This window comes from Culex pipiens, chromosome 3, assembly GCF_016801865.2.
Source record: "Culex pipiens pallens isolate TS chromosome 3, TS_CPP_V2, whole genome shotgun sequence".
Lineage (NCBI taxonomy): Eukaryota > Metazoa > Arthropoda > Insecta > Diptera > Culicidae > Culex > Culex pipiens.
This window is the reverse complement of record NC_068939.1, coordinates 34,333,543-34,358,226: the sequence shown is the minus strand read 5'-3', so window position 1 is coordinate 34,358,226 and position 24,684 is coordinate 34,333,543. Positions and strand designations below refer to the sequence as shown.

The following is a 24,684-nucleotide window of genomic DNA, read 5'->3' as shown; positions in this document are numbered from 1 at the left end:
AAAATGTTGTCATCACATTCGAAATGCATGAAAAAATTGAGGTCATTTGATAACCATATTGCAAAAGCAATAAATTTAGATTTTTATCGTGAAACACTACATTTTCAAAATACTGCAAAAATACGTATTTTTGTGAAAAATTTTCATGTAACTATGAGTGCAATGAATAGCTGACAACAACCCAATCCCAAAACACTATAATTTTTTATATTTGCATGATTTTTCATTTTTTTAAGAATCAAGTATAACATTTCGAAAGGGCGTAATATTGAATATTTGGTCTTTTTGAAATGTTAGGCTTGATTTGAAAAAAAATGAAAATATTGTTTTATGAATGTTTCATTTTTGAACATTGAAAATCGGACCATTAGTTGCTGAGATTTCGAATTTAAAAAAAAGATGGGTTGTTTTAATGTGACTTAGAAAACGTAAATTTTCCTGGTTTTAATCTATGCGTGGCAGTATCTAAGCAACTTAAGGTCGTATCAAAAAAGCAAAATAAAGAGAAGTTTCTTAGCTTTTTTTTTAAATGTCTCACCTTATGACCTTTACAGATCTCTAAAATACGATTACAATCCTGAGATATTCAACAAAACCCGGAAAAATCTCCATGCATTGTTGTCACTCTTCATTTGAAAGAAGTTGCAATGTTGGTGAGCTATCTTGGCACACCCCAAAAATTGCAGTAAGAGCGGCAACTGGCCAAAGAGATTTTAGGTCAAAACGCGTTTGACAAACGTACCGTAATCTGGGGTGAATCGGGACTACAGTCTGAATAGGGACAGCAGTTTTCAGAGCACTTACAGCTTTTAAATTTAGAAATGGATGTACACATTTTGTTGGCCTGAGTCTATTCTAACCGAAACCAACCAGAAAAATCAAAATATTGTGCTCCAACATTGTTAAAACTGCTGTCCCAATTCGCCCCATGTGTTCCGATTGACCCCAGTTTACGGTACATGAGCAATTCTCTACGGAATCGGTATATTTTTCTTAATTTTAATTTTTGTATTTTTTAATCCGTCTGAAACTTTTTCGGTGCCTCTGGTATGCCCAAAGAAGCCATGATTAGCTTGTCCATATAATTTTCCATACAAAATTGGCATCTGTCCATACAAAAATTATGTATAAAAATTCAAAAACTGTATCTTTTGAAACAGTTTTTTGATCAAATTGGTGTCTTCGGCAAAGTTGTAGGCATAGATACGGACTACACTGAAAAAATATGATACACGGTAAAATTTTTTTTGGTGATTTTTTATTTTAGATTTGGTCACTAAAAGTTGAGTGGCAAAAAAAACACTATATTATTTTTTTTATTTTCTGATATGCTTAAGGGGAATGTCAACTTTTCAGAAATTTTCAGCATGAGCAAAAAATCATTGACCGAGTTATGAATTTTTGAAACATTACTGATTGAAAAAAATCGAAATATCAATTGAATTTTTTTTAAATTTCAGTTTTAGATTTAAAATCGAATTTGCAATCGAATAATACTTTAGTCAAATTTTGATAATGTGCACCGTTTTCAAGTTAAACACATTTTTAAGTTACTGTTTTAAAAATAGTCGCAGTTATTATTTTTTTACATTAGTGCCCATGCTTGCCCACCTTTGAAAAAAATATTTTTGAAAAACTGAGAAAATTCTCTACATTTTTCTGTTTTGTTCTTTGTTGATACGACCTTTAGTTTCTGAGATATTGCCATGCAAATATTTAAAAACAGGAAAATTAATGTTTTCTAAGTCTCACCCAAACAACCCATCATTTCCTAATGTCAATTTCTCAGCAAATAGTGGTTCGATTTTCAATGTAAAAGTTTTAAAGATTCGTGACATTTACTGATCTTCTCGAAAAAAAAAACTTTCATATTTTTTGAATCAAGTTTAGATTTATAATAAAAAATAGATATTTGGCACTTTTGAAATGTTAGTCTTGATTTAAAAAAACGAAGACATTTTTTTCGAAAAGATCTTAAAATTTCACGAATGTTTCATATTTTAATATTGAAAATTGGACCATTAACTGCTGCGATATCGAATTTTTGCACATTCTGGAAATTTCTGAATAGTTGGCCGCGGTGTAGATTGAATAATTGTGTATTGCCAAGTCTTGCCAAGTCTTGCTTTACAAGGTGAATAAAAAATAAATTCAATAATCATTTCAAGCATCGAATTCCTCAATGATACATTTATTCTTATAACAAATATTGACACAAGTGGTAGACATTTGCAATAAAGCAAACTAGTTCCAGAGTGCAACCTACAATTCCTATCATATAGAATCCAACTTTCAAAGCAACAAGTAGTATTAAAAATGTTCCAACTTCCACTCCTGTTCAACTTGATCCTTTTAATTTCCGCGATCCCACCAAAACCTCCAACCCCTCAGGTAACGGCCCTCTTTGGTCCTCGGAACAACTTCATCTGCAACGCCGTAGTGCTCGCGAAAGGCCGTCTACTGACCACGGCCAACTGTGTGGTGTTCATAAACAACGGAACGCAACGGTTGGGCGCTCCGGAGGACTTTCACGTAGCGCTGAACGCGACCGATATTGAGCGGTTCGTGGGAATGCGTTCCGGGAAACCTGCCCGTAGACGGATCGCGGACAAGCTGAGGACACGAGGGGGAGAGAAATTTGACAACAAGTTCTCCAACGAGGTATTCTCGAACAAGTTTGACAGGGACGAGTTGGATTATTTGTTGAAGGGACTTTTCACGTACGACGTTGGTAAGAATCTGTACGGGAGTTTTGTAAACGTGACCAACCTGATGGTTCATCCGGGGTACAGTGGAACGTTCAAGAACGATTTGGCGATTCTGGAGGTTTCCGACTCTAAGGTATTCCAAGAAATATTTCCTCCTATGAGACTCAACGAAGATCTTGGATTCAACCGTGTCGTACAAGTATACGGCTGGGGAGACATTGCTCGCGAATCTTCCAGGAACATGACCTACGCATTAAAAATCGTTGAGATGTACCTTCTTCCACCAGCTCGATGTGCTAGACAAGTTGGAAATCTGTTTCTCCCTTCGCAGCACCTTTGCTTGAAGCCCAAAGGGACCGAAACTATCTGTCTGGTAAAGTTTTGCCCCACTATTCAAGCACAAATTTAATCAAACACACAACATTCCAGGGATTCGCTGGAGCCCCAATCGTCCTGGACGGTGCCCTGCTTGGCGTCATCGAATTTGGGAATCCTCAATGTCACCTTGACTCACCGGTCGTGGGCATCCGTCTCAGACCCTTCGCTGACTTCTTGGGCCTGAACCAAGACGACCTTCTCTCGAAAATCATATTACTCGTCAAGCAAGTATTCAACTTCTTCGCCAGCAAACTTCAGTAGAAAGTGTCAACCCATAACTAATAAAGCAAATCTTCACCTTCGTCTGCGGACACGATTTGTCCCAAAACATGGCCCTTCCGCTGAATGAAAGATTGATTACGTCGTCCGGATTCGGGATTCCTCCTCCCCTTAAGAAACTTTCCGCAGCAAGGTCACGGAATTGGATTTCTGTCAGGATCCGCAAGCAAACAAATACACTCTGATTGAGTTATTTCATCAAAACTTTAGCCAAGTCAACCCCTTTTGCCTGCCTTTGACCGCCGGGACGCGGTCCAACAAGCTTTTTTGTTTGCTCAATTTTACGTTGCGTCCACTTTGAGGTTCGGAAAGGGCACGTAAGAGAGCGCTCGATCAACGGGGAGACGGTGTGATGCAGTTTTTTTTCTGGTTCGGTCAGGGTGGCTGCACTGTATCGTCCTTTCCCTGCGCAGCACGTTGCCCTCGATTTCACTCAAATCAGTCACATTCAATTGAGATCGAATGACATGGGTGCCGCGGTGGGTTTCAAAGTTTCAAATAAACATTAAAAACGAATTGTGTCTCGGTAAAAATCTTTGTGTTTTGATATTCCATGCATTTCGTTAAACGATTTGCCTTCCTCACTGAGGTAATGCTATAATCCTGCTCTAAAAATGAACTTTGAATAAAAACGTCATAGACCCACCTTCATGTATACATATCGACTCAGAATCGAAAACTGAACAAATGTCTGTGTGTATGTGTGGGTGTATGTATGTGACCATCAAACTAGCTCATGTTTCTCGGCACTGGCTGAACCGATTTGACCCGAAATTATTGCATTCGACTTGGTTTAGGGTCCCATAGATCGAGTTTTATACAGATTGAAGTTTTGATAAGTAGTTCAAAAGTTATGTATAAAAATGTGTTTTCATGTCAGGATGAGAAAAAAAAAATCGACCACATTTTTTGCGGAATGACAAACCGGGTTGAAAGTCGATATGGGGCAGGAATAAAATAATAATAAAAGTTTATTGCCTAGCCTTCGGGGGGTTCAAAAAGAAAAGGATGAGCCTGCATGGGATGAGGTTAGAAATAGAAGCAGTCAAGTTTTTTGGTATGTTATTGAGAGCATGCAAAAGTTGTAGCATCAGAATAAACCAATTTGTTGTTTCACACACGAAGAGAATTATCAAGAGAGAATTATAAAATAAGTAAAAAACATATAATAATTAAAAAATAAAAAAATGCAATAAAGTGGGAAGGTGCGTGCATTTGTGGATGGTACCTCATGGTTCAAAACGTTTGAAAACTCACTTAATTGAACTAAAAAAAATCACAAACAAACATACAACAATTTCCAATCAATATTTATAAAAAATTTCATACAATTTATAAATTTAAATAATTTTGTATTCATTTGCGTGTCCCAAATACAATCATTTCTCCCCGCATTAAAAAGAGAAATATTTACTCTTTGGTAATTAATATTTGCACACCGCTTTCACCGTTTTTCCATAAAATTCCACGCAAATGATTGATCGTTTGGCAATCAGTCGTCTCAGCTCAACACGTGGGACATCATTTTCCCTTGCCAGTGGAAAAAGAGAAAAAAAAGTGTGCCCGTTTAATTAATTCCCGGTTGTAACTTTGTTTAACGACACTGAAAGCATGCCCGCCAGTGAAGTTTCCCCGGGTTCCCCCCCAAAAAAAAGGCCAGGTGTGTTCGCGCAGTAAAATTTGTCAATATTAATTCCATTAAAAAGCTCTTCGCGTGAAGCTTTAAGGTCCAATCGGAGGGCAGTCAGGCTGAGTTGGAAAGACGGTTTGCGATTATTCACAGTAATTGAGTCCCTGCTGTCGAGCGCGGGATGAAGTCGGTGATGGTCCGGAAAATTAAACCAAACTGGGGCGGTGGTGCTCGTACTGTGCTATTTTGATGCGCTCTTTTTATTATGGTACTTGTGCTTTATTAAATTGAACGAAAAACAATGAGCCTAATCACCGTTATAGTAACGCAATCTGAGCAATAAGAGAGTGAACTAGAGTTTAAAAATCTGAAAAGAATCGACCGAAAGAACTACCAAAAAAACAAAAAACAAAAAACAAAAAACAAAAAACAAAAAACAAAAAACAAAAGACAAAAAACAAAAAACAAAAAACAAAAAACAAAAAACAAAAAACAAAAAACAAAAAACAAAAAACAAAAAACAAAAAACAAGAAACAAAAACAAAAAACAAAAAACAAAAAACAAAAAACAAAAAACAAAAAACAAAAAACAAAAAACAAAAAAACAAAAAACAAAAAACAAAAAACAAAAAACAAAAAACAAAAAACAAAAAACAAAAAACAAAAAACAAAAAACAAAAAACAAAAAACAAAAAACAAAAAACAAAAAACAAAAAACAAAAAACAAAAAACAAAAAACAAAAAACAAAAAACAAAAAACAAAAAACAAAAAACAAAAAACAAAAAACAAAAAACAAAAAACAAAAAACAAAAAACAAAAAACAAAAAACAAAAAACAAAAAACAAAAAACAAAAAACAAAAAACAAAAAACAAAAAACAAAAAACAAAAAACAAAAAACAAAAAACAAAAAACAAAAAAACAAAAAACAAAAAACAAAAAACAAAAAACAAAAAAACAAAAAACAAAAAACAAAAAACAAAAAACAAAAAACAAAAAACAAAAAACAAAAAACAAAAAACAAAAAACAAAAAACAAAAAACAAAAAACAAAAAACAAAAAACAAAAAACAAAAAACAAAAAACAAAAAACAAAAAACAAAAAACAAAAAACAAAAAACAAAAAACAAAAAACAAAAAACAAAAAACAAAAAACAAAAACAAAAAACAAAAAACAAAAAACAAAAAACAAAAAACAAAAAACAAAAAACAAAAAACAAAAAAAACAAAAAACAAAAAACAAAAACCAAAAACAAAAAAAAAAAACAAAAAACAAAAAAAAACTACTAGAAACCAGACACTAGGAACTAGAAACCAGACATTAGAAACTAGAAACTAGAAACTAGAGCATGAGCATGAGCATGAGCATGGTTGACTGCCAATGAGCTGCTACTCCGTTATTGACGGATCAGCTGAAGTTAAACAATGAATCAAAAATGATTAGTGGGAGCCAACCATCCGTTCACTGTTTAACCCCTGAAGACCCCGACTTTATTAGTCAATACCGGCGCCCTCCCAAGAAGCCTGCAGTTCAACGAAAGGGAGGAATGTTAGTCCGATAGTTGAAGTTGCAGACTCATCAAGCACATAGTTTTTCGTTATATACTTGTTGATACCGCTTGAGACCGTTGAATCCACAGCATCTCCTTCAAGCATCACGTGATTATTATTTTTTTGGGTTAGTAGGATAAGGTATTGGCTTTTCGATGCCTCCCGAGCTACGATGCTATAAAGAGGACTTTCATAACAGACCCGTCGGTGAGCCTTCCGAGCAACGAAGCTATGGGAAGGTCTTTCTGGTTAACACACAAAATCAATCACACACAATTATTTTGCTCCACTATCAACTCGACGATCCAAAATGTCAGTGCGTCTTTCGATCACTATAACGAAAAGGCTTTTTCACCATGAAAAATAAAACCATATTCGAAAAAAATTTACACAATTTATCCGACGCCGTGCCTTCCGATCAACGATGATATAGGAAGGGCTTTGAAAATCACAAACAAAGATTACTAAAGCACAAAAAACACCAATTACTCAACGAAAATGACGCTCAAGACACAAATAATTCAGTAAGGCAAGCGCCTCGCTGCCCGCAATCGACACAAACAATTCACGACAAAAGGCACACACAAAAAATCACTTTTCACTCCAAATATTTTTTACGACCACATGCTCCCTTTACAAATTATGCACTCACCCCATACGAACAGCGACACAAAAGCACACAAAAAAATAACCTGAATAATCACGACTTCGCGTCCCCACTTCCAGTGCACCAATCAGAAACTAGAAACTAGAAACTAGAAATTAGAAACTAGAAACTAGAAACTAGAAACTAGAAACTAGAAACTAGAAACTAGAAACTAGAAACTAGAAACTAGAAACTAGAAACTAGAAACTAGAAACTAGAAACTAGAAACTAGAAACTAGAAACTAGAAACTAGAAACTAGAAACTAGAAACTAGAAACTAGAAACTAGAAACTAGAAACTAGAAACTAGAAACTAGAAACTAGAAACTAGAAACTAGAAACTAGAAACTAGAAACTAGAAACTAGAAACTAGAAACTAGAAACTAGAAACTAGAAACTAGAAACTAGAAACTAGAAACTAGAAACTATAGAAACTAGAAACTAGAAACTGGATGGGTCAAACAAAATGGGTTTAAAAATGTAAGTAAGTCTGTTTCTCAAGAAGGGATTTTTTGATCGATTTGGTGTCTCCACCCAAAGACAATTTTGGCTCGTGCCTCGAGTCGATCTGGCAGTGGGCAGCAACGGCATTGCTACACTGTATGTGATAAAAATATTTTAAATAAATATTTAGAAAAGCTGATCAAATTTTCAATCCAAAAAAAAACATTAACACCATATTCACTTCAAGGTTATTATTTTGAGATATTTGTTTTAAAAATAAGATTATCCCGAGCAGACGGAAATAACGTGAGAATAACATTTTTGATATTTGAAAATACTAGGCCAATAAAATTTTCTGTTATTGATAACAAGTTTTGTTATTCATCGTTATGATTTTTTTTGTAATTGAATTGTTATTGTAATAACAGACTTATATCACTTTTAGTTATATTTCGAACAAATCTTTGTTATTATTTTTTGTTATTTTAACAACTAATCCGATCATCCCAATAACAGTTGGAGTTAATTTTCCATAACAAAAACTGTTATTCCAAAGTTGTTTTGTCTTTCAATCAATACCAGACCAATAACAAATTTTGTTATGATAACATTAAATGTTATTAAACTCTTATGAAAAAATGGATTTTGCAAGAATATTCCATAATTTTTTTTTTTTTTGTTATTTTAACAGTATTTGTTATTGGAATGGCATGAATTTTGTTATTACCGTCTGCCCGGGATGAAGGAAATCAACCTTTGGAAAATATGTTTTTAATAAGACTAAATTTTGAATTTCTAGAATGATTTTCAAAAGTATCACAAAATGCCCCACACACAATGCAACTATTTTTTTTTTCAAAATATCAATGTCAAATATGTACTCCCTGAATTCAACATTTGTAAGAAGATTCAAAAGTTTTTTTTTTGATTTAAAATACAGAAGTAAGAGTAATAATCTACAGTCCTATCCTATTTTTTTTTTCAATGAAAATATCTATTTTAGGTAATAATTATTTTCTGGCCTCTCATTTTTTAGGGGTTTTTGAAGGAAAGGTTGGAGAGAGGGACTAAACCTCAAAACAAAGTTTGTATTAGTCTCATTTATGTAAATTAAATTGATATGATGCTTCCCACCTATACGTTTTTATCATCTTATCATTTTACATGATCTTAATCGTTTTCTCTCAGCTACAAACACAATCACCAAAAATGAAACCATGCTCGGCACGCCTCAATTTTAAGTCAATCCATCTTGCCCTGAAGGAAGAAAAGAACCGGGCCCAGTCATTTTCAGAAGTCATTAAATTCGATCCCTTTATTGAATTATCATGTTTACAGAACGGCTCAATGTCAGCCGCACACACATCGAGCCCTGGCAGGAAGTAAACGAAGATTTCAGCACGAAGAATCACCAACATTGAAGTAAAAGATAACGATAATGATCACGCGGAAGATAGACGCTCCTAGTCGTTGGTCCTGGAAAGAAGGGAGGGTGCGGTTGGACCAGAAATGTTCAAGTTTGGCTGCCGCTGAGGTAAAAGCTTGAGGGTTGTTTGTATAACAATAAAAATCGAACATTCGAAACGATATTGGCGCACGTTTGAGACAGGCAAATCCGCCCCGACGAAGACACGCACCGGATTTGTACGGCAAATGTCTGTTTTTAATGATTGCTGCCAAATTTGGAGGCGCGCACGGTGGTTTTGGATGGTGGGAAAAGTGGTCAAAACTTCCCTCTGATTCATTAAATGAAAACAAAATCCAAAACAGCTTAACCCTCTACTGCCCAAATTTTGTTTTCGAAAATTTTTATTTTTCCCGTGTTCAGGAGGTCATTTTGAACAACTTTTGTTCTACGAAAAACTTTACTTTTCTTGTTTTATGTTTTTCTTGTTTCATTATTAGTATTTTAATTTGCATTTATCTTGTTTAGTTTATGTTTGTTTTTGGTAGTATTTGGCCTATTCTACCACCTCCTATCATTACATTTTGCCTATCTAATTTTTTCATGTTTTTACAGTAACTTTTTCAATTTTTTGCATGTTTTTCACAATTTCTGCTATAAAATGAAACCATTATCATTTAAATTGTAAATAAATGCGTAGAGGCATAGACTGGGGCACTAGAAAAATTACGGCATACTTCTTTTTACTTGAAATATAGGAAATGTTAGTAAAAAACACAGCCAAAGTTGACCCCTAAAAAAATTACATTTTTAGAAACATTGGCAAAGTCACATAGAACAAGTAAAACTTCCAACCCTAAAGTTTTCCAAAATTTTAAAAGTTCTTCTTTCCAAGGCTTTTTGAAGATCAAAAATTGGTTGAAAAATGGATTTTTGTCGATTTTTTAAATCGAAGCCCGTCTAGAGGCGGGGTTGGGTTGTAGAGGGTTAAAAACAAGATTGACTCAAACAATTTGACACAAATTCACCACAAGAATCCCGCAGTGCACTTTACCAACATCGACAGCCATTTTCGTCGAGAGCGCGAAACGTGAAACCATTGCCCAATTTGTGACTCTTTCGCGGGAAGACCCACTCCCTCGTAATCGGCCATTTCCGACGACGAGGACCAAGCATCATCGATTCGATTGTTGCCTAAGGTTCGGTGAGTTCGCCGAGGGGGTTGCGTGCGTTTCACCCATTCAAATATCGATAAATGGTCGTTATTTTGGATACAATCTGGAAAAAAGGGATAAGTTAAATGACTTTCATGTTACGAAGGCAGTCACCACTGGTGAGGGGAGGAGAGGACCATTAGAAATCGTAATGGGAGGGCCAATCTTATTAGGCTTATAAAAAGCTTTTATTTTTGGAATGGACTCCTAAAGCGAAAAAAAGCATCGTATTCGAAAAACTCAACTTTCAAATAAAAAGTAACATGTTTTCAAAAGAAGACAAAATATCGTATTATAGGCTTTTTTTTGTATAGAAATCTGATATCAAAATTTTCCTTAATGCATCAGTGGTTGTATCAGTCACTTCAAGCAGCAAAATAGGACCTTTTTATAGTGATTTTTAATTTCACTTTTTGTCACTAAAACAAGATTTGCAAAAATACTTTATTTTTTATATAATTTAGGGGACTTCAAATGCCAACTTTTCAGAAATTTTCAACATGTGCACCATATTTTTGACCAAGTCATAAATAGTTAAATCAACACAGTTTTTTTTTTTTTTTTTTTTTTTTCTTCAAAAAATCAAAGTATTTGTCGCATTTTTCATCTTCGATGTAAAATCAAATTTGCAATCAAAAAGTGACCATTTTCAAGTTATGGCCATTTTTAGGTGACTTTTTTTTGAAAATAGTTGCAACTATTCATTTTTTTACAACACTTTAGAGGGAGGGGGAGGGGGGTATGGCGATTGTCCACGCTCTATACAAAAAAGTTTTTTTTTTTTGTATGGACGTTTCGCGGGTTGGATCCGGCCCGCGGGTCCCAGGTTGGGCAGGCCTGCAGGCCGAAAAGTTCCTAAATGGATTTGCTCAAATTTCGGCCATTGGCCTATTTTTGCGTATAGAATCGACCACAGCATGTTTAGATCGATCCGATTGACTTTTGTAATAATACGCTGGGGATACGCTGAACGACATTTCATAGTGTTTGTGGAACTAAAAATATCATGTTATTTTAAAAATTAAATAAATAAATTACTTACTTATAAAATATGGACAACTCGTCTATTGTTTTCTGTTTTTTTGTTTTTTGTTTTTTGTTTTTTGTTTTTTGTTTTTTGTTTTTTGTTTTTTGTTTTTTGTTTTTTGTTTTTTGTTTTTTGTTTTTTGTTTTTTGTTTTTTGTTTTTTGTTTTTTGTTTTTTGTTTTTTGTTTTTTGTTTTTTGTTTTTTGTTTTTTGTTTTTTGTTTTTTGTTTTTTGTTTTTTGTTTTTTGTTTTTTGTTTTTTGTTTTTTGTTTTTTGTTTTTTGTTTTTTGTTTTTTGTTTTTTGTTTTTTGTTTTTTGTTTTTTGTTTTATGTTTTTTGTTTTTTGTTTTTTTGTTTTTTGTTTTTTGTTTTTTGTTTTTTGTTTTTTGTTTTTTGTTTTTTGTTTTTTGTTTTTTGTTTTTTGTTTTTTGTTTTTTGTTTTTTGTTTTTTGTTTTTTGTTTTTTGTTTTTTGTTTTTTGTTTTTTGTTTTTTGTTTTTTGTTTTTTGTTTTTTGTTTTTTGTTTTTTGTTTTTTGTTTTTTGTTTTTTGTTTTTTGTTTTTTGTTTTTTGTTTTTTGTTTTTTGTTTTTTGTTTTTTGTTTTTTGTTTTTTGTTTTTTGTTTTTTGTTTTTTGTTTTTTGTTTTTTGTTTTTTGTTTTTTTTTTTGTTTTTTGTTTTTTGTTTTTTGTTTTTTTTTGTTTTTTGTTTTTTGTTTTTTGTTTTTTGTTTTTTTGTTTTTTGTTATTTGTTTTTTGTTTTTTGTTTTTTGTTTTTTGTTTTTTGTTTTTTGTTTTTTGTTTTTTGTTTTTTGTTTTTTGTTTTTTGTTTTTTGTTTTTTGTTTTTTGTTTTTTGTTTTTTGTTTTTTGTTTTTTGTTTTTTGTTTTTTGTTTTTTGTTTTTTGTTTTTTGTTTTTTGTTTTTTGTTTTTTGTTTTCTGTTTTTTGTTTTTTGTTTTTTGTTTTTTGTTTTTTGTTTTTTGTTTTCTGTTTTTTGGTTTTTTGTTTTTTGTTTTTTGTTTTTTTGTTTTTTGTTTTTTGTCTTTTGTTTTTTGTTTTTTTTTTATTTTTTGTTTTTTGTTTTTTGTTTTTTGAAATTATTGAAGGGCCCTTTAGTCACGTGATATCAAAAAATGTATTATTCATGAACAGGGACAAAAGTTTCACGCAAATCGAAAAGGGGTCGGGGCAACTGCTGTGTGAGTTGGCGGAGAATTACTCATATGAAAACAGTGATTCTACATAATAACTTTCGAAATAAATTATTTAAAAGAATGTAATAGTTTGTTGTAAGTTTGTTGTACAAAAAAGTGAATATAAATTTAATCAAAAACCCTCCCGACATCTAAATTAAATTAGCTTCAAAGCTTCCCAGACAAAGTGTGTGCGGTATCATAGTTTCAAAGCACATCTCCCAGCATGACTTCACGTACGCAGATTTTGACAACTTCTGACAGCCTTCACGGTGACACGATGATACACTCACTCGTGGTACCACATCACATACATTCAAACACTTTCGCGGTGATGACATCAAAGCTAATTATAGAATTTTAAGGGGAAACGGGGGTTGTTATAGGGTTGCCAATTTTTTTTATGGTCAAAAAGAAATAATTTTCTTGTTTAATGGCTACTAATGCTTATCACTTTTTTCAGCGTTTCGATAATTGATGTACTCACCCTAATCAAAAATACTGCCAACTATTTCAGTCAAATTTGCGTTCAGCTGCTGGAGCGGTCTGGCAAGGCCGCGGAAGCGAAGGGTAATGGCACGTCCCTGATGACAGCAACTGTTAACAGAGTTAGTCGAAGCTAATTAGGCTAATAAAAGTCTGACTTCCAGATAGGGGCAAATGAGTTATTCCCACGTACGACCCCCAACCCCCACCCCTTATGTGCGGGAAGCTTTGCCAGGGCAAAGTTTGACTTTGTGATCACGCCAATTTCGAAGCGAAATTCTTGCGAAACAAATCAAACGAAACTTTAACGATACAAAAGCGGAGCTGTCCGGCGCATGCACACATTTCGGCTCCGATTAGTTCAATATTGATTCAGTAACGCACTTTTTCGGGGCTAAAATCACAAGAAACTTTCGCAACGCGCCAAAAGTTTCAATTCGATTTGATTCGGGGAACATTTCCGCACGAACTCACACGCAGACGAGTTCTGGCAACACTTCCTGGAAAAATCTTCACGTGTGGCGGGAACTTACACCTGCCAACAAAGCGCGCCACGTGTGGCGCAAAAGTTTGGCCTTTGGGCAGTTTCGCCTTGGAACGTGATTGGCGGGGAAAAACTTGCACGGAATTCAATTTGGCGTGACTTTTTATCCTGATCTGGGCGGGGGATGTCTGTCAGTGAAAGGTTGAGAAGCGTTTCTCGTTACTGATGCTCATTTGGAGAAACATTTTGTGATATATAACATTTACAACACCAAATTTATTAAAAGAATTGAAAGCAACTCAAATCCAAAAGTCACTAAAGCTGCATCCGTTGCTGGCCAAACTCGACGGCCGATCGCCACGGTTCCTCCTGGGACGCTGCGTCGAAGTAGAATGCCGTCCGCTGGTTGCGCTCCCTTATCACTTGGTTTAGCTTGGCGGCGCTGGCCTCTCGCAGACAGTGGAACAGTTCACGAGCACCGGACGCGTTCTGGCAGCTGGCTTCGCCACTATCGCCGAACCCGGCAGCCGCGTAGTCACGGCGGATTTCGTTGACCTACGAGAGGCAGTAGAAATGGGAAGCAGGGTGAGGTCATAGTGTAATCGGAATTGCATGAGAGACCAAATTAGTCATCGACAATCATGATACATTTCTATAAAAAAAATGTTTAAATTTATATTTAGCATCAAACGATTCAATGTTGATGGTCTTATTGACATTTTGCACGCTTTTTTGTTAATCTTAGCAAAAAGATGTCTCAAATATAGCGATTCTACGTCAAATCATCAAATTTAACTGAGAATCTTCTTGGCTAAACTTGAGTCAAATTAATTGAATATACAGTAAATCCATTTGAACTGAGCATAATCTGAAAAAAAGTTCTCCAATTAGGCTTTTTTTCTGTGTGGCCTACTAGGGTGACCTACGCCTTACTAGGGAAGTTTAAAAATGATTTCCGGCATTTTTGCAAAATCCATTTTTTTATTATAAAATTGTAACTTCAAGCCGTTTCTACCGATTTGAGCTCTCTTGAACGCAAATGAATTATTTGTATTTGAGTATTAAAGGAAAAATTATTCAAAGTCTGAAAAGCATATTTCTTAAAATATTTTGCCTAGATTTTGTTTACATCAAACTCTTCTGTTTTCTTTGAAGCCCAACCTTTCATTTGCGACCAAGAAACCTCAAATCGGTTTAAACCAGGGGTGCTCAAAGTTTTTGAAATGCGGGCCAAATTTTAAGCTCACATGAAAAACCCGATTTAATATCACCAGAGGTGAAATAAAGCCTTTTTTTTACAAAATGATGAAACTACGTTACATATATTGGTGCAATTAATTTTTCAGAAACAAAATGATTCCACCCAGTGAGAGTTTGACCTAAAGCTTGGAACATTTTTAGGCTAAACCTCGAATACCATTTTTTTTAACTTCAGAGGTACATTATGGGTCGCAAGGTATTAAAATTTAATTAAGAAAAACATATTGGATTGACATTATTAGAAAAATATAAAGGGTACTCAGTCTTTAATGTTAGTCTATGATTAACTTAAACAAATATGTATCGATATTGCACTTTGTCGATCTATTATGAGAAGCCAAAAAGAACACTTTCGCGTAAAACGCGCAAGCGTAAATGTGCTGGCGTTTATGCTTCGACTTGACGACTTGTCGATCTTTCGAGCGAGAACGTGCCGGGACTTCGAATTTGATGTTCAGTATATGAATTTGTATAAATCCAAAAATTTAATAGGAAAAAATAGGGTAAAAATAAGACGAAAAACACTAAAATCGCAATATCTCTGGAGATACATTTTGGAAAAGCTTCAAATTTTGAGCCCAAACAGTTTATGGCGCATGTTTTCGAATGGCTTTTTGTTTGAAACTGAATTCTTGTAATTTGATAGTTTTATCTGTAAAATAGTCCAAAAAATACCTCTTAAAATGGCTTTGACCACATTTATTAGTCAAACATTGTGGATCGAAATATAAAATGTTCGTCTCCGACTCTATGGCTACAAATCGGAAATATAAAAATTGTAGGTTTTACGAGCGGTTTTCCTATGTAAAAGAAACAATTTTTTAAGAGCGGATACAGACATCGCACAAGTATTTCAGAAAAAAGGGCTCTCAAAAATCAGACTTTGAGTTCCGGGTTTCGGGCCAAAATTCAATCGAAAGAGCGCATATAAACCTTCAATTTAGTAATAGGATTTTTTCTGGGACCTCGCCACTCACGATTTTTTTTAGATTTCTGAGAAAAGTGTTTTCCCAATAGCAAACCTTAAACCGTTCTTTTGTAAGAAAGGCAAAAATGGAACAAAGTTTTTAAATCTGATTTTCTACAATGTTCGAGATTGAATTTTTTTATTTTCTTTTTAAAATCTCATTCAAACGTGTAAAATTGTTTCAAATTTGATTTTAAATCTTTGTCCCTCGGCAATGGTCAAGGTTCAAAGAGGAGAAAAAAAATCAAAATTTAGGCTCAATTTCTGAATATTAAAGCAAAACATATCACATAAATTTAACACTTTTATTAAATTATTTCCTGAAGTTTTATTTCTTTTACCGATATGTGGTTCCAAACTCAAAAATTTGCTAGATATCTAGTAGTTCCCTATTTGATTAAAAATACAAAAAAAAAAACGAAAATTGTGGTCCCAAAAATGACCATTTTCGTCGGTATTCGCAAAAACCAAATTTTAAAAAAATCATAGCTCCACGCCATACAAACCAATTTAAGTTGTCTTAAGGACAAATGAAAGGAAAAATAGTTTGAGGATTAGAAAAATTCAGTCTAAGGTACACTTGAAAAGATCATATTGAAAAAAATGAAAAAATATTAAAATGTCATTTTGACGGTGTCTGGAAATATTTTTATTGGATTCCCCGGAAAAATTTACGTAACATATTCAAAAATGAGAGGAGTTCATAAAGAAGATTCCGAATTATGATTTTTTTGAAAATAAAATCTGAGTTTTACGCCGCGCCACGCGTTTAAAAAAACACTTTTTAACTAAACTTGCGATAATTTGACAATTTAAGCGACGACCTTTACTTTTAAGAAGACCAACATTTTCGTAATTGGAACCGCTATGTTTTTATTTATAAATGTATAAAATTTATTGCTTAAAAATGATAATTGTGCTAAACTCTTCAAAAAAATATTTCTATTTTTTTTCAAATTGCTCAAAACTATGAAATAAGGAAAATTATTCTTTTGCAGGCTTTAAAAAAGGCTTATTTTTAAAATTTGAAAATAATTTTATTAAAATTGCAGAGTATTTTACAACAAAAAAATTGTTAGAGCATTGAATATCAAACTTAAGGTTTCCGAGATATCGTCAGTTGAAATCACAGGTAAATTTGGTAACACTTGGAAAACCTAATATTCATCGTTTTGAATTCTTTGTGAGGCTGGATCTCAGATATTGATTTCTCGATTTTAAAGTTTCTGAGAAAAAAAATTAAAATTTTCAAAAAATTCTAAACATTTTTTTTTTCAAAGGATTCATGTCAAGAAAATTTTAAAAATGCAAAGAAAACAAAAGGAAATTGAAAACGGTACATTTTATAAAAAAAATCAGATTTGCCTATTTTTTCCGAAAGTTCAAAATTGGTCAGAAAATTTCTTCTCATGTTACAGAATGTCAAACATTGACACACCCATTTTAAATGAAAAGCCCCCAAAATTGTATTGCTTCTTTTGACATAGGAAATGTATAAATCAAAAATTATAAAGAAAAGTCGCTTTGTGAAATCGTGGAAAACACATTTCCAAGGATTTCCAGAAGCGTTTTTTACTTGCCAGTCTGCCAATTAATTACTCAAATAACTGGGCAAAAATAATTGATTACATAACTTTAAAATTATTTTTCGCTTCAGTCAAAACTACTATTAGATTTGTTTAAACATTTTTGTATGGCTCTAAATCTAGACGAAATAATGAGCATGAGCATGAGCATGAGCATGGTTGACTGCCAATGAGCTGCTACTCCGTTATTGACAGATCAGCTGAAGTTAAACAATGAATCAAAAATGATCAGTGGGAGCCAACCATCCGTTCACTGTTTAACCCCTGAAGACCCCGACTTTATTAGTCAATACCGGCGCCCTCCCAAGAAGCCTGCAGTTCAACAAAAGGGAGGAATGTTAGTCCGATAGTTGAAGTTGCAGACTCATCAAGCACAAAGTTTTTCGCTATATACTTGTTGATACCGCTTGAGACCGTTGAATCCACAGCATCTCCTTCAAGCATCACGTGATTATTATTTTTTTGGGTTAGTAGGATAAGGTATTGGCTTTTCGATGCCTCCCGAGCTACGATGCTATGGGGAGGACTTTCATAACAGACCCGTCGGCGAGCCTTCCGAGCAACGATGCTATGGGAAGGTCTTTCTGGTTAACACACAAAATCACTCACACACAGTTATTTTGCTCCACTATTAACTCAACGATCCAAATTGTCAGTGCGTCTTTCGTTCATCACATAGAATTGGCTTTTTCACCGCAGAAAAAATTAAACCTTATTCGAAAAATTTAAACACAATCCACCCGACGCCGTGCCTTCCGATCAACGATGATATAGGAAGGGCTTTGAAAATCACAAAAGAAATCACTTTTCACTCCGCATATTTTTTACGACCACGCGCTCCCTTTGCCAATTATGCACTGATGACGCTGCATTTTCAGAGGGTAATCTTCTCCTCGCAGCACACAATACACGACAAAAATGTGAAACAAAAGGCACACACAAAAAAAAAATCACTTTTCACTCCGAATATTTTTTACGACCACGCGCTCCCTTTGTCAATTATGCACTCTGCACTCGAACAGCGACACAAAAGAGACGGAAAATAACACGAAAAAACAGGACTTCACGTCCCCACAGGCACCGCACTACTCACTCTAAATCTAGACGAAATAATTTATAAAAAGCGCATTCGATGACTCTTTAAAAAACAAAACTTATTGAAAATTAAACTCCAAAAACATTCAATATCATGCAAAGGACAGACAGTATTTTTCTGTGCTAAATTTTAAATTGTGCTTTTTTTATTTTGTACCATTCTGGTCAATGTGAATCCCGATTATAAATTTTATTGAGTATAATTTTCATAGATAATGGCAGAATATTTTTCAAAAGTCTCATGTTTTGAAAATCATCTCCGAGTTGAAAAATGAGGATTAATTAAATATATGACAGTGATAAAAAATTGTTTTTCCCAAAAAAAAAAAAAATAATCGTTGCAACCAGCCCGATCAACAAAGTCAAAAAATGGTCAAAGTAGCTTCAAAAAAATGCATGCTTAATTTTCCTTCATATTTTCTTATTCCAGGAAATTGAACAATTTCCGGAAAAATAAGTAAAATTTAACCCTTTAAATTACAAGCCAAAGCAGAAACATTTCTGTTTTACTTGAAAATAATTAATTTTGAATTGATTTCAGTTTATTGCAGCTCAAATGCGATTACAATTAATTGAGTAGTTTAAAAAAAGACCCCCTGATTTTTCAAGTAAAACATAAACCTTGAAAAATATAAGCAACAGCTCATCATGAAAACTGTTGAATTCATAAAACGTCATTTTCGATTTCGAATTTCGATCTGCCCTTTAATTTTTTTCGAAAATTGGTTTGACATTATTTTTTTTCTCAAGCATATAAAAAATATGTTCCCAAAAATTCGGATAATGTGAAATGTGACATTTAAGCTGATCTTAATTTCTGCAGCTGAATATAAGCCGATTTTAATTTCACTAATTTTGATTTATAACATTGGAATATTTGTCTCATAATTATTAGGTTTTTATTTCAGGAAAATATTAATATTTAAAACGAGATATTACAGTGCTGTAAATTACTGCAAATTGTGAAAAAATACTAATTTTTATGCAATTGACTTAACCCTAAAACCCTAATCCTAAAAAATATTCTTGTGGAAAAGTCATGTCTGAACACCAGGGATGGAATAATCATCATCAAAGAAAATCATTTGATGTTCATCAAGAGAAAAAATCAGAAGGGAGCATGCTCTCCTCTCTCGCGCACGAAAAATCGGTAAAAAGAATAAAAAAAAATCATCATCTTGATAATTCGGTGGCGGTACACGTCCAAAATTGACCTGTCACATTTTGTAGATGGGCAATGTGTGTAAACAAAGTGACATAAATAATTTTAAGTGGTTCTGAAGGAAATTCACATGAGTTATGAAAGATTTTCTGGGAGAATTTCAGAAGCGATTTTCTTTTACGTGATACGCCTCCTCTCTCTTTCGCACGTGAAGAAAGTTCGCAAGCGAAATTGATTGTTTTGCGATTATTCCATTCCTGCTACACACATTTCCACAGAGATTTGCTCAGAAAATGATTCTATCGATATCGAAGGTATATCTAGGTGGTGTTTTTAAAAAGACCAATTTTGAGTGATTTTCTAGGCTTTCCTCAGTGAGGAAGGCAAAAAATACGGTTATAATAGATTATAAATAAAAATTAAAAAGTTTCGTTGAACACGTAGAATTTTAATGAATATTAAATTTCTTGAATTAACAATTAATTGCTTTTAATTACGGTAATAACCATTAATTACTAAGTAATTATGAATTACTGAATAAACAGCCTAAAATGAATGTAATTATTACTTGCCAGTCTGAGGCCTTGTTGGAAACCCTTGCAAATTTCAATTTTTTCCTTCTCTTGATAAATCTTTTGTTAGAATATCCAATAACATAAAAATGAATTTTAGTGTAAACATAGATTTTTAGATATCAGTCGCTCCTCAGCATCCGACGAGTTCGGATCGTTTGCTTTGCTATCGTTTGCATCATTGTTACAATATGGAAACAAAAGAACCACAATTCGCCAAAGTGAAACCTGCTCAACGTGCTGGCTGGATGCGACAGTATCCCAAATCAGCAAACGACACTTTTGTCGTTTTGATACGGCAACTCGACATCCCGATCAAATTTGTAAGCTTGGCTGATACTATCAACCGTTATTACCCAACGGTACTGAACATCAGCAAACAAAATCGTTACACAGTGAAAATTGTTCTTACCGATCGTGACGAAGCAAACCATCTAACCAACAATCCGACATTCACATCATCTCATCGTGTATATGTGCCATGTCACAATGTTGAGATAGATGGAATTGTGTATGAACCAGGACTCAACCCCAAGGATCTTCTCAAGCATGGACAAGGAAAATTCAAAAATCCTGACATGGAAAGTGTACCCATCGTTCGATGTAACCAACTGGCTAAATTTTCTGCTCTGGAAAATAAGTACATCCCTGCAAACGGAATGCGAATTACGTTTGCCGGCACAGTTCTTCCCGACTTCGTCGAATATAAACGTGTCATCATCCCAGTACGACTCTTTATACCGAAAGTCATGTACTGCCAAAGATGCTATCAATACTAGGGTGTTTCAGCCAAACAAAAAAGTTCTCAGAATCAGGCAAACCGAGGTTCCCCTAGTAGAGGATACCCATATGGACTCTCATGCCAAATATCAGCCCATTTGGTTGAGAATTGGCCTGTCCCCAGCGGTTTAAAGTTTACATAGAAATTACTATGGGATTTTTGTGCTTTTCGTTCAATCGTTCCTACAGGTCTGGGGACAACATGGATTCACTCGGAATAAAGACAGGTGTGTAGGGGATGGTCCAATGAACACATTCCAGAAGGAATTAGGCTTGTCCATTCTGTCCCCAAGGTGCGCATTGGATCGACGTCCGGTGTCTCCAGAATCATCGATTCACCCTTCAAATGTACGCATTGTCCTTAGTATGCTATGACGGCTAGGAGAAAATTACGACGCCCCATGTCAGACGGTGAACACGTGGCAGAGCATCTACTCGAGTTTTGGCTCAGAAACATTCTTTAAAGTACTAAAATTATAATTATTGATGTTCCTGGAAGAATTTCAACTATTCTAAATAAAGTAAAATGATGATTTTGTGTTAATAATGCAATCGATGCCTCTCCACGTGTTCACCGTCTCATATGGGGCGTCGTGGTTTCCACCTAGCCGTCATAGCATACTAAGGAAATGCGATGCTTTTGAAGGATGAATCGTTGGTTTTGGAGACACCGGACGTCGATCCAATGCGCACCTTGGGGACAGAATGGACAAGCCTAATTCCTTCTGGAATGTGTTCATTGGACCATCCCCTACACACCTGTCTTTATTCCGAGTGAATCCATGTTGTCCCCAGACCTGTAGGAACGATTGAACGAAAAGCACAAAAATCCCATAGTAATTTCCATGTAAACTTTAAACCGCTGGGGACAGGCCAATTCTCAACCAAATGGGCTGATATTTGGCATGAGAGTCCCTATGGGTATCCTCTACTAGGGGAACCTCGGTTTGCCTGATTCTGAGAACTTTTGGTTTTGGATGAAACACCCTAATCAATACGGACACACTTCAAAGTTATGCCGAAACCCTGAACGGACTCCAGAAGCCTTGTGCACTACCTGTAAAACTGCACATAATCGAATCCAGGACTGCTCAATCTTCAAGGCCATGGCCCTCAAGCTGAAAAACCAACACAAAGAAACATCAAAAAACAACTACTTGTCTGCCACAACTGGACAAGAACAACAACAACAAGGTCCAACGAAACCCACACAAACCCAATCTTGTGATCATCCAACACCTCAACAGAAATCATCATCCAAGGTCACCCCATTCTTCACTCTTTCCCAGCTGATATCGCTGATTTGTGATGCGGCTGGAATCGGAGACGATTGGAGAGAAACGATCAACGTAGCAATGCCGTTTTGGAAACATCTCTGGGAATTCATAGTTTTAAAAATTCCACAATTAGATCCTTTTGTAACATATTAGTTACCAAACTTGTAAAACAGCCACTCGGCTCCGTGAAGTTAAATCGATTGAGCCCTAATAAATAAACGAAGTAAAAAAAAATAGATTTTTAGATAAGGTCCTATAAGCTATAGGACCTTAAAACACTCTAGAAACCATAGTTGAAAGGAACTCCAAAAGTCTACTTGATTTAAAAAAAAATAATTGAAATTGTAGAGAACCACTAAACTGTAACTTCCATCCAGAAATAACCCAAAACATTGATACACATCAAATCCACTCACGTTCACATCCCCTTCCTCCGTAATCCAGCGGAACCCTCGCAGCACACAATCCACCAGCGCCGTCGCCGGACAAGCCTCGTCCTCGCTCCAGCTGCCTCCGTACCGCTTCTCACAGTACGCCACGAACGTCTCCCCAATCTGCTTCACCTTATCGCCCAACGTCCCGTACGTTTCCACCAAATCCCGGTGATCTCCGTGGAACATTCGCAGAATCGTCTCCGTGTGCGTCGTGTAGAAGGTCGCGTACTTGTTGAACACGGCCTCGCAGGTCGCCTCCTCGAGCGATCCCGCCAGCATCGGTTCCGCGTTCGTGCGCAGCTTGTCCAACTCGCCGTTGACGTCCCCCCGACCGTACGATTCCGCCTGCAGCACGAACCGTTCCGGCCGGAATCGGCGCTCGCGCACGTCAAACAGTCGCAGCTCTTCACTGACGCACTTGACGTAGCACTGGCTCTCGGTGGACGCATCCGGCTGCCAGCGGACCCACCGGATCTTCTGCTCTACGCTGGCCGTCGAGTCGTTCAGGCAGCGTACGTACGCGTACATCGTCTGTTCCGGGTTTCGGGCGGTCCAGGGGGATGGGTCCGCTGACACTGGTGGTGGGGAGGGTTCCTCCGGACAACCGGGAACCGCTGCGGGCCAGACCAGGACGATCTGTAGCGCCAACGAGACGAGCACTGCGGTCACTTTTGAGTTCATCGCTACCAACCAGGAAGACAGCTCAATTGCAACTAAGTGTCCGGAGCCGGTCAAAGTGTTAAATTCATCAACGGCGCGGATGGGGGGCAGTCGTTATACATAGTCGAAGTGATTGTAGCCATTATATTTGTGCCGGTGATACGGCGGGTCTTATCAAGCAGCGACTGTGTGGTGAATGATTGTGGCTGGTCGGAACTGCGGGATTCTGGATGCATGTTTGTAAACAAAGTGTCTTGCGCTCCGGTTATTGGGTTGAAGAAAGTAGAGTAAACGGATGCAAGGCAGAAGAGTACGATTTGATTTTGTTTGCATGGGTTGTGGTTTGAGTTTCTTTGAGGCAAGATTCTGGAAGATCCGCAAATGAATAAATTAGTCTACCGTAAAATAGCCCTTTTAATCAACATCAAAAACGCTGAAATATCTCAAATTACTGGTGCAAATAATCGGTACCGTCCACCCACATTCTTTCCAGGACAGAATTCCCAGGAATGTTGCAAAACTGGAAATCCCCGAATCCCGGATTTTTTAAAATGTTGTCATTGTTTTTCATTTTTTTATGTGGTTGTAGAGAACAGTTGAATATTTAGTAATCGATTAGATTTTTCAAACATTATAAATTTTATTGTAACATTAAATTAAAAATTTAAATAAAAATTCATGAAGATACAAGCCTTACCCGACAAACTTCGTCTTGTCTCCTTTTTTGTATTTTGACGTTTTGAGCTTTTTGCTAATTCAGCCTCCTGTGATCAAAATTTGATTTTACGTAACTTTATCCATACAATTTGCCGATGCTCCGGAATCGATTCCAGAGTGGCCAAAGTGTCAAGCGTAAGAACCTTCCTTGGACTTATACGAACCCAACGCAAATTCATCCGACGTTCCGTGTTCAATTGATCCGCGTTCGAACAAAACCATTGAAATTTTATACATTTCTCAGCCTATTTCTATTATCGGCCAATCAGCACTTTGATCATGAATTACAGCTTTCATAAAGTGTTTTTGACTGTTCCAAAGAAATAAATAGCTCAAATAAAAGTGAGCGAGCAACTCTCGATTGTTGATACATCTGAGAATTGGTCGAACGGCTTAGAGTGATTGAAATGGGTATATTTCCCCAATATAGAAGTTAGTGAACAAATCTTCAAAATGCCCAGATCTAGAAATAATTTCTAAATACTTGCTACTTTAAAAATTTTGAAAATATTTAATTTTTTGTTTTTAATTTTGAAAAGAAATAGTCATATTGAAGTATTATTTTTAAATTATTTTTTAATCAGGACAAATAAAACGATTAAAAACAACTGTTGAAGCTGTTGAAAAATTTTCTCAGATTTTGGTCATTTGATTTTTTTTTGTTTTTTTTTTTAATTCAAGAGAAACTTTGTTGGTGCCTTTGTAAGCCCAAAGAAGCCGTTTTGCATAATTAGTTG

At 35.3% G+C, this 24,684-nt stretch overlaps 2 protein-coding genes across 3 annotated transcripts; one reads left to right on the top strand and one right to left on the bottom strand.

Annotated features, from left to right (window-relative positions):
* The first annotated feature begins 2,259 nt into the window (after positions 1-2,259).
* LOC120430359 (uncharacterized) lies at positions 2,260-3,862 on the top strand. 2 transcript variants are annotated; one of them, XM_052710178.1, is made up of 2 exons: positions 2,260-3,086; positions 3,138-3,862. In XM_052710178.1, the coding sequence occupies exons 1-2, from the start codon at positions 2,317-2,319 to the stop codon at positions 3,268-3,270; spliced, it is 903 nt and encodes a 300-aa protein (XP_052566138.1). In that variant the 5' UTR covers positions 2,260-2,316; the 3' UTR covers positions 3,271-3,862. The 2 variants fall into 2 exon arrangements, with proteins under 2 accessions (XP_052566138.1, XP_039451397.1); XM_039595463.2 differs by having other exon boundaries at positions 2,262-3,081; positions 3,138-3,669.
* A 9,831-nt stretch (positions 3,863-13,693) lies between these two features.
* LOC120430434 (37 kDa salivary gland allergen Aed a 2-like) lies at positions 13,694-23,304 on the bottom strand. Its single transcript, XM_039595549.2, has 2 exons — positions 22,553-23,304; positions 13,694-13,992 (listed from the first exon to the last, which is right to left on the bottom strand). The coding sequence occupies exons 1-2, from the start codon at positions 23,249-23,251 to the stop codon at positions 13,753-13,755; spliced, it is 939 nt and encodes a 312-aa protein (XP_039451483.1). The 5' UTR covers positions 23,252-23,304; the 3' UTR covers positions 13,694-13,752.
* Positions 23,305-24,684: the final 1,380 nt, after the last annotated feature.

Bases quoted from the DNA above. Each gene is read 5' to 3' on its own strand.
- LOC120430434 (XM_039595549.2), bottom strand. From the start codon at position 23,251: ATGAACTCAAAAGTGACCGCAGTGCTCGTCTCGTTGGCGCTACAGATC. The intron at 13,993-22,552 runs GTGAGTGGATTT...TGCCTCTCGTAG, and splicing joins CGGAGGAAGGGGATGTGAAC to GTCAACGAAATCCGCCGTGA.
- LOC120430359 (XM_039595463.2), top strand. From the start codon at position 2,317: ATGTTCCAACTTCCACTCCTGTTCAACTTGATCCTTTTAATTTCCGCG. The intron at 3,082-3,137 runs GTAAAGTTTTGC...ACAACATTCCAG, and splicing joins GGACCGAAACTATCTGTCTG to GGATTCGCTGGAGCCCCAAT.